This window comes from Benincasa hispida, chromosome 8 (assembly GCF_027475165.1).
Source record: "Benincasa hispida cultivar pf3 chromosome 8, pf3_genome.v1.1, whole genome shotgun sequence".
NCBI classification, from domain to species: Eukaryota; Viridiplantae; Streptophyta; class Magnoliopsida; order Cucurbitales; family Cucurbitaceae; genus Benincasa; species Benincasa hispida.
In genome coordinates, this window is record NC_143485.1 from 12817846 (window position 1) to 12828336 (window position 10491).

Genomic DNA, 10491 nt, shown 5'->3' on the forward strand with positions numbered 1-10491 from the left:
TATTGCCAAGTGTATACACTTGAATTTATTGTAGCAAGGGATAACCTTATCTTATGAAACAAAATGAATGTATTTTATAATACTTGAAGTAGAGAAGTTATTAGAGGTGCAGTCTGTATTTTATGGTTTTTGTCAATTGTTTCACATATGAAAACGCATTAATTTCCTTATCTATTGTTTACTCCATCTAATATTTGTACCAACTAATCTAAACCTTCAATGGGTTGTTTTTTTTCTTAAAGTTGAAACATAAAAATAATCCTCAACGGCCAAAACTTGAAATTAAAAAAATAAATGAATGACTCTCCAACCAAAGATTAAATTACAATTATGCTTTTTCCATTAAGGAATTTCAACTTTTAACCGTCTTTTTTCGCATCTTCCCGTCTCTATCTGGCATCTCTCAGATTCTCACACAAAAATCTTGTTATATCCTATTGCTAAGCACAAACTGTCATGTGAGAGAATTTTGCTACAAAAATACTTGTCTACTATTTGGACTATACCTAGTTTTTACGGTCGAGTTGGATTGCTAGCACGCAAGTATTGCTCGAGTTCGTTAGGTTAGGCAAATTATGAGCTTAGGGTTTAGGATTCTTTTCCACTTTTTTTTGGTATTCTATCTTAAATATCATATTTTATAAATAGAAATAAAAGTAAATTGTTCCACCAGTTTAAAATTTGTCTGGATTTTTTCCATTTGACCTTTTTTTTAAATTACAAAATTAATTGAAAATATTACCTTTTATGACCCTAACTTTTTGGCTATAGATTCATTTGGTCTCTTAATTTTTTAAATAGAAATTTTTAAATGGTTATAGGAATTTAATCCATAAATTTTTTAGAAATAGAATTAAATGGTCATTGGAAAATATTTAACCATTTGTTACATTAAATAACTTATTTTTATTACTTTTTAATGGATAATAAATAATAAAATTAATAATAAAACCAAAAACGCTTTTCTCTCTAATCATTTTCATCCTTTTTCTCCTAAATCAAAAAGGAAAATTATCGTAAATAGCCTTTTTAAATTTTCACTTTTCAAAACTAGCACGTTTTTTGAAAACTCGTTAAACTAGTTTTTGATCAAATATTATTGTTCGCACGAGATTTCAAGAGAAATTTATTTCCTGAAATTTGAACTTTGTATTTGTATTAATTTTGTGGAAAGTGAGTACAATCTCTAATACATAATATTTTGATACTTTCAAAATAAACAATGATCTTTAAGTTGGTTGATCTTGAATGATCGGCCTTTGAGCTTGTTGATTTTTTGGGATGATCGGCCTTTGGGCTTGTTAATCTTCTTGGATGATCAGTCTTTCGACTTAATGATGTTTTTAGATGATCGACCTTTGGGCTTGTTGATCTTCTTAGATGATCCCTTTGGACCTGATGATTTTCTTGGATGATCGACCTTTCGGCTTGTTACTCTTCTTAGATGATTAATGCTCGCACAAGGCTTCCGGAGAAACTTGTTTCGTGGAGTTGAACTTGAGTTGGTGTTGATGTTGATGTTGATTTGATGCGATGTGGTTCGATCTCTAGTATTTGATCATCTGATTCTCTTTCAGTCGAATGCGTACGCTTGATTTGAGGAAGCGAAGCGTGTGATGATTTTGGAGTTGAAGTCTTGAAAGAATGCTTGTATCTCCAAAGGACTTCAGTCTTCAGGTGTGGTCAGGAGTTAGAGAGTCTTCTAATTGTTGATCATTTTAGATCGGCCTTTTAGGCATGTTGATCTATCTCCAAAGGATTTCTTACCCGCTTGGAGTAGTCTTTGGGCCTATGAGCTTTTCCTTGAATTTGAGAAAATTGAATTTTCAGCTTGTAGGTTATAAAAATACAATCAGTTTATTGAAGTCTTCTAATCTTCAAACCTTCAAATAATTTAGAACTTTAAAATAATTTAGATCTTCAATTCTTTAGAATTTGAGTGTTTTAGTCTTCGAAACTTTGAGAAACTTCAGTTTTCAGCACTTGAGAGCGTTGGTTTTCAAGAATTAGGAGCTTCAATACTTGGATCTTGGGAGTTTAAATCTTCAAAGCTTTAGTATATTTTCTGATTTCACAACTTTATGTCTTTTGATCTTCAGAGATTTAGTATGTCTTCTGATCTTCAGAGTTTTAAAGGAGTTGTGTGCTTTAAAGGAGTTGTGTTCTTTAGATCCTCAGAGCTTCAGGTAAGGCCTCGAACTTCAGAGAGCTTTGGCCACTTTAGCCTTTAATTCTTCTAACCTCCCCCAAATGAAAAAGTAAAGCCTCTATTTATAAAGGTTTCTTATGAGCTTTACATGAGCTTAGACCCAATTGCTTTATTGGGTCCAAATTGGGCTTGGACTTAAATTTCAATTTGGCCCAAAATTTCACTATGGGCTTAAACTGAGATGGACCTAAAGGACTTTCATTACTCGACCCGATCTAAATTATAATTTTTCCAATAGGCTCAAGCTTTCAATGATGATGTGACAGTTTTGGATTCACTAAAATTTCTCATTCAACGATTATGTAAATTTTAATTTTCAAGTCTTTAACTTAATTAAATTATTTTTTAATGGATCTCAAGTGATTCTATTATGATTTTTAAATTTCAAAAAAAAAATTAAAATTTTGGATAATTTAGACATCCATATAATTGTTAAACTAAAATTTGATGAAGGATTTGAGAAACTACGTAAAATTTGAAAATCTAAAATTTGGCGTAGGATTTAGAAACATTAAAAAATGGAATAATCAAATTTTATACAAAAGTTATTGGAAAAAATATATTTTTGGTTCCATTTAATCCCCTAGGCGATAAGCTTCCATGTCCATCCACAAGTAAAATAGAGTAACTAAGGAAAAATATGTAAATACTACCTTACCTTATTAAATTATTTATATATTTATTATTGCTAATTGTTGTGATAGGCAATGAATAGAGATAGATTTCAAATAAACTATAAAATTAATTTAGTAATAATCCTAAATACTTGAATATGAATTATTAGTAATTAATTTACCAATTATTTATTTTAAAATTTTTGTATGATTATTATTTTGTAATATATATAGTTTTAAAAAAATAATTGAATTATAACATAAAATAATATGTTTATTATTGTCTATATTCTTTTTAATATATTTCTTAATTTTAAAATTTTCAAGATCAAAATCTAAAAATCGCAGAAGCCACAACAGTTTTCAAAAAACAAAATGATTGAATTTTATGAATTTGAAAACATTAAACAGAATCTGAATCCCTAACCTTCAATTTTCGTCGTCGAATCCCTTCGCGATCAAAAGCAAAGGAGAACAAAAACTTCTAAAATGCTCAAATAATAAATAATTTATAAATTTAAACTACTAATTGTATCCATTTAGACTAAACATTCATGCATTAAGATTACTTCGGAAAATTCTAAGGAAACTTTTGCTATCAAAGGTCTAATAATTTGATTAATAAAATTATAAGTATCCAAATCTAATATAAGAGTGGTGTTGATTCGATATATACACTTAAGTTTTCAGAAGAACACGTCATTCAGTTTCATCTTGCTAATGAATGCATAAGATTGAAGCCAGAAATCACCTCAGAAACTAATTTAAGAGCTGAAATTACGGCTTAGAAATCAGATCCAACAATCAGAAGAAGAGTGGATTTAAGATGAACTGACAAAATAAAGAGTTTCTAATTATGCAAAAAAGATTTCAAGTTACAGGATTCTCCATCAAACGAGAGAAATCAGCAATAATATACAATCTCTCCAGAATCAGAACCAAATTTCAACATCCAGACCACCAAAACCACAAAATCCCCAAATTCAAACCCTAGATTCTAAAAAACCTTAACCTCCAAAGCCATAGAGAGTACGACCTTGCCTCTTGAGCGCATACACGACATCCATGGCGGTGACAGTCTTCCGGCGAGCGTGCTCAGTGTAGGTGACTGCGTCGCGAATGACATTCTCGAGGAAGATCTTGAGAACGCCGCGAGTTTCCTCGTAGATCAAGCCGCTGATACGCTTTACGCCACCACGACGAGCAAGACGGCGGATGGCCGGCTTGGTGATTCCTTGGATGTTGTCTCTTAAAACTTTGCGATGCCTCTTGGCTCCTCCCTTTCCGAGGCCTTTTCCTCCTTTGCCTCTGCCGGACATTGTTGCTCTGATGAAGTTTTGAAGGAATTTCAGAGAAAAGAGGCTGAGACGGATGTTGAATGAGGAAAATGACAGAGTTGGTTATTTATATAGAAGATGAGATGGAAGGATGGCCGTTGGATGGCGATCCGTGTGTCGAAAGGATTTATTCTTTTGACCGTTGGATTTCACACGGATTGTGCCTTTAGTGGTTGGATGGATCCGTCTCGCGGATTGAGGACTTTTATTTTTCTTTTGGGATTACTCCATTCAAATGACCAATTTTGATCAAATTTAATTTTTGATGGACTAAATTTCATATTTTTATAATATACAATATTATATTTTACGGGATTGAAAATATAGAAACTAAAATAGACGTACATGAATCAAAATCAGATTTCAACCTACAAAAATTTATAAAGTTTCGAGTAGATTATATTTTTGTTCCTGTACTTTATATTTAAATCTAAAAAAGTAAAGCGAGTTTTATGTTTTCAATCTAGTATAATATATTAACAAAAAAATCAAATTGATATAAGGCAAAAAAAAAAAATCTTTAATATATTATGGATTTTGTTTTAAATTGTTCACTCTTTGATCTCCCTTTATAGTCTGGTGGTAGTTGTAATTACAAATTCAAACTTTCAATTGTAAATATTATGTTGTCAAACTTCTAGATGTGTTGAAATTTGACCCTCAAGTTTACAATAATTATAGAAATTGAATTCACAAATGAAAAACATTGAACCCTCAAAGTTATACAGTTATATAAGTTTGAGGGTCCAACTAACACTTGTGTAAGTTTGGGGACTTAATTACAACTACCACCATATTTTAAGAATGATTTTTGCAATATACCCTACTTTAAAAATATGGAGTAAGTCAACGTTGGAGAAGTCTAAAGCTAGGACCTCCCAAAAACATGAATTTTAGAAGCCACATTATCTAGTTTTGAGAAATATTGCATTGAGGACTGCATGACCAAGTTAAGCTCCATTTCTAGACTACTTAGCACAACTAGTGGTTTTATATATGAGTGGAGAGAAATGTTCATGATCATGTCAAAAAAAAAAAATATCCTAACAATGTTACGTGTAGATTCTTCTCTTTGATACTTGGAAACATCTTTTTGGTAAGAAATAATATATATGGTAACTATCTTATCATATAATATATATATATTAAACTATATGTTATATCAAATATAACATATATAACTTATAGTTTCTACGTTGTATCAAATATGATATAATTTATAATTTTTATTCTCTTACCAACGACATTTAATATAAATTTCATTTATATTAAATTTTATTATATGAATTCAATTCACACATATTCAAATATTAATTTCCTCTCATATATACTTTATATTATAATATATCAAATATATTATATCAATTATATCATATGTAATTAGATTAAATTAATTATATTATATATAATTAATTTTCTCAATTGTTTTGAACAATTCAAATTAATCCAAAAATGGATTCTCATTAATTTCCGTTGAACTACAAAGGGGATCTCATGGACTTGTAGCTTGAAGCTTCAACGCTACATGAATTATTAATTAAACTCTTTAATTAAATTATTCATCATCTGTTAACTGTCGGACACTTCACTAAAGACCGACAGCTGCACTCTTCGCACTACAGATATATTTCTGTCCATTGAATATAATCAGTCTACAGTACGATGACTCTTTACAAATTGCTCATAAGTACAACTAGGCCAAAATTACCGTTTTGCCCATATAGTTACATCTAACTCCTTATGTACCACTAATCCCTCTAATAAATGATAAAACGTAGTCCAACTATGACCAAACCCCTCTCGGGCCAGGAGAGGGTGTAACGCCACATTGTTCAAGTCTCGAAATCAGCCCTTAAGAGAGCGATTTATCTACTTACCTCAACATTGGGGAATGAGTGAATTCCTTCTTGTGTAGCTATATTCCCAGCTCCCTAATCAGACGAATCCCCAAAATGGTAGGCTTGTTGAGTCGCCGATCTAGCTACTATCACTCATACAAATTAAAGGACCGTCTTCATAAGTCAAAGTTCACAACTCACTCAGAATTCAGGTAATGTCAACTATTGTCATCCTAGTGAAATATAGGTCTCTATTATGAACAGCGTTATATAATAAAACTAAACATGTTGTGGTCCGATCTTATACAAACTCCTTTGTATAGAATACCCTCGCTCACATGTCTCTCCATGAATGATCAGAATCAGATCATTTGCAACATTTTACAACAATTGTAACATTTACAAAGCGGGTCATACTCGTAGTGTCACCGGGATAAGGTATCCAACCTTATCCATCTACTACAGACCATTTAGGTTATCACTTAAACACGATCCACTCGTATGTCTCTACATACATGTTTAAGCTACAGGATAATCTTGGATATTAGTTTATTGGTTTGTGGGTTTAATGCAACTAAATGTCAAATAAAACCTCACATATTTTATTAGATAAATAAGATGTTTGTACAATACAATTACAAACTGTAAGACCATATGAGATTCAGGGCATCAATCCCAACACTTATGACATATAATTTATATGAATGAAACAAGCCTTTGTTACTTACTTTAAAAAAAATAAAAAATATATGTGCTTATTTGTTTTATTCGCTATTATGGCTTAAAATGACGATCATGATAGTTACTTGTCAACGTCTTCAAATGAGATGGTTGGTCGAATGTGTAACGCCTTAGTCCAATGGGCAAATGAATGAATCAAGATCGCATACGAAAGAAATGATCCTAAAGATATGAAAGTATGGTGAAGCAAGGCTTAAAAGAATTGAAAGTTACTACCTATACCAATACTTTTATATTATAGAGTTGTTGAAGGACACCCTGATAGAATTTTTTATTCTTTTTGAATAGATAAAAATACATTTAGAGCTTTATATGAGATATTGAACATCTTTATTCATAATTAAGTCGATTTACACACTCCATTAAGATTCCCTCTAAAAACTAGAGATTTTTACACGAAAAAGTTTTTGTACACCATATATTTCATAAATGTCCAAGATTTTGAATTATTTCGTTAATAGCTTTTAATTTTTTTTTTATTTTGAACCAATTTAGCGGTTTCACCATTATTTTGAAAATTTTGAAATATTTAATTCTTTCCTTATTAACATCATTTTCTAATTCTGACTTTATTTTTGTTATTTATTAATTTCGGTTGGTATACATATAATGCATGACATGTCCTTCATTTTAGAGGATTTTATTTATTTTCTTCCATATTCCTAGCTGAAAATCGATCATCTCCATTGAGATATCAAGTATATGTCGAATATACTGGTAATATACTAAAAAATGTAAATAGTATATGTCAAATATACTAGTAACATACTAAGAAATGTAAATATACATCACATATACGATGATGTATTTTTAGGTGTGTTTACAAATATATTGAAAATTATGTTATTTGATATGTAAAACGATATATTGTACAAATTGTCTTGTTAATGTACTTATCAAATATACCTTGGTTTACTTCTAGAAAATTCAAATATATATCGAATATACCGTATTATATATATCAAATATACCTTATTTTCTTCTTTTATACTTCTTGTCAATTCTTGTTTTTGTTTATGAGGGGGACAGTTTTTAGATTTTCTAACAAACTTTTTATTTGTGTAGATTTTGAAAATAAGACCGTTCAGGAAGCCATGACTGTACAAAAAAAAAGGGAAAAAAAAACTTCCTTTGCATGCATCTTTTGAAATTAATATTTTTATAGTTTTTTTTTTTCAAAACAAAAAATTGGATGGTAAGGAGGCTGGAAAAGTAAACTAGCCCAGACTTTTGTCTAAAATAGACTATTCATGTGAAAAAAGTAAAATATTTTTGACAATTATATAATTTGATCTATTTATTTATGCTATATGTGTAGAAAGCCCTAAAACTATTAGATACATTAATTTTCACATGTGCATAAGTTTCTTCGAAGGACTTCTCCAACCTGTGAATTAACAAAATAGGTAGTTTCTCAATTTCTCTTCTTCCTCTACTTTTCTCTATTTATTTGGCTATGATTGTGACACAACTTTACTCAAGTTAATAAAGTTTAAGTTGTGTTGGGCTAGTATCATATCGGTGCACATTTTCTTTACTTTGTAGACACTCATTTGCCCATTCAATTTTGAAAGAAAAAAAAATGTGGATCCCTTTTGTGATTAAGAGCCCATCTTTGATCCAAACGAAGTTTTATAATCTAATTAGCTTGTTGCAATCGAGTTCTCATGTCCCTTTTCAAGCCCCTTTTCAAGTTTATCTCAAATACGATGTGGTATGGTACTCATAACTTTGTTGGTGACCACCACTGTCTCGCATTTAAATGCGACCAGAAACAATTTTTTCACTCATTTTAATTATTAAAAAAAGAAAATTGTCTTCCACTTCTCTACCAAAAAAGGCTATGGCAAATCATGTTCACAAAGAAATGATCTGAAATTCAATCTCCGTCAATCTAAGATTATTTCTTTCAATCATATTGAGGCAAGACCTAGATTTAAGGTGATCTCAAAGATGATCTATCTGAAGAAATTATCGGTAGCTACATTGTGACTTGTGAATCTCTTCCCATCGAAAGCACAACACAAGTTCCACAATTCTATAAAAAATGTTGAAAAAGAGATGACCGAATGAGAGGATAGTTTATTCCATCTTCGATTTAATTTCTTGTACTCTCAATAAATATTAAAGATTTAAAATAAGCAACGTTCTTAATTGTTTTTGCCAACCTTGAAAATTTTAAGACTAAAATTTACTCACCAACTTTTTCTATAAAAAGAAGAAAAAAAACCAATGGATTCATTAAATGAAGCTTGCCATGAGGTACTAATACATTGGAAGAGGAGTCTTCCTCAACAACGTGTCCTAGCCAAAGAGGAAAGCTACTTTATCAGACAGTGGACATATTTGTCAAAAGACACTTTTTTTTTTCTATCCACTCTTTAAAAATGTTTTTAAAATCCAAGCCCATTCTTAAAAACTGAAAAACAAAACAAAACATTGTTTTATTTCTGAAATAGACATGAACTAAACAACCTTAAAATCTTTATCCTTATAAAGAGATGTTTTGCTCTTTTCAACATGCCAAACCCTATATGACAGGTAATTAAGACATCAAGGAGATATGAAATAATGACAAAGATGGTTGGAAAGATTGCAAAAAGACACGCACAGTGATAACTTTGACCTTTTAAAAGAAAGTATTGAAACTTGCAATTGAATTTGAAATGTAGGAACTCAAAGTATTGCCATGAGCAAAATGAATATTGGGGGAATGCATGCTGGAGAAACCAAAAGATGATTAATAGATTGCAAAAGTTTGAGAATACATGCAACATTGTAAAAGCAAACAAATATGAAGGAAAATATAGCTTCGCAATTGTTGAGAAACAAAAACTTCTATTTTAAATACGGAAAACCATAACTCTACCTCACAAACACTCCCTAATTCTTTCAACCAATTTACACTCCTCTATTTTAAATACGGAAAACCATAACTCTACCTCACAAACACTCCCTAATTCTTTCAACCAATTTACACTCCAAGCCACAATGACCGATTAAATATAAACTAAACCATAAGCACACCAAGAAATATAATGGAAAATCCATTACATGATGTTGCTGATCCCACGTTGGAAAAATCAAGAGACTCCACAATCTTTATAAGATATAGATAGACTACCCTTCCCATAATCAACTTGGTTTTGAGATGGAACCCATGTTATTTAAAACATAATAAGCAACTGGGCATTTGTATGAATCTCAGATACTAAACAATGTTGGACAATAGTATCATGTCTTTGGACAACCCTCTTCTATCTCATCACCATATTAAAACCAAATACCACAAATTACATACAGATCAAAATAATAAACCAAAAAAGAAAGAAATAATTTACTTAATTCGAACAGCAAGGAAACATCAGTCCAAAATCAAAGATTTTAGCATATTTTGATTTAAATGGGGGAAATATAGTCTATCATATTCACAGCAACTGACATGTGAATATTAGCAACAGTGTGTGATACAAATGAGGCCTTTTTTTTTCCTTTCTTTTTCTGTAAAGGAATTGTGAACTGTTAAACGATGCAAACTAAACAAGTTATCTAAGCAATAACAAAAACTTACATAGTTTCAATTCTATATATTCAAAATAAGTAGTTCATTCATGGCAGCAGGCAGCAAAACTGAAACATCTTCATAACCAAAGCACGCAATATAGAATTTAAAAGGAAAACCATGAACCCCATACTTCAACATCAACAGGATGCTGCAAGAAACTATAAATTATGACAGGTAGCCAAAAGAA

At 30.6% G+C, this 10491-nt stretch overlaps 1 protein-coding gene across 1 annotated transcript; it reads right to left on the bottom strand.

Annotated features, from left to right (window-relative positions):
* Positions 1–3643: 3643 nt before the first annotated feature.
* On the bottom strand, positions 3644–4211 carry LOC120082722 (histone H4). Its single transcript, XM_039037999.1, has one exon. It carries the CDS (start codon positions 4140–4142, stop codon positions 3831–3833), a length of 312 nt encoding a protein of 103 aa, XP_038893927.1. The 5' UTR covers positions 4143–4211; the 3' UTR covers positions 3644–3830.
* Between the last annotated feature and the right edge of the window lie 6280 nt (positions 4212–10491).

Excerpts from the sequence above, each read along its gene's own strand:
- LOC120082722 (XM_039037999.1), bottom strand. The coding sequence starts at position 4,142 with ATGTCCGGCAGAGGCAAAGGAGGAAAAGGCCTCGGAAAGGGAGGAGCC.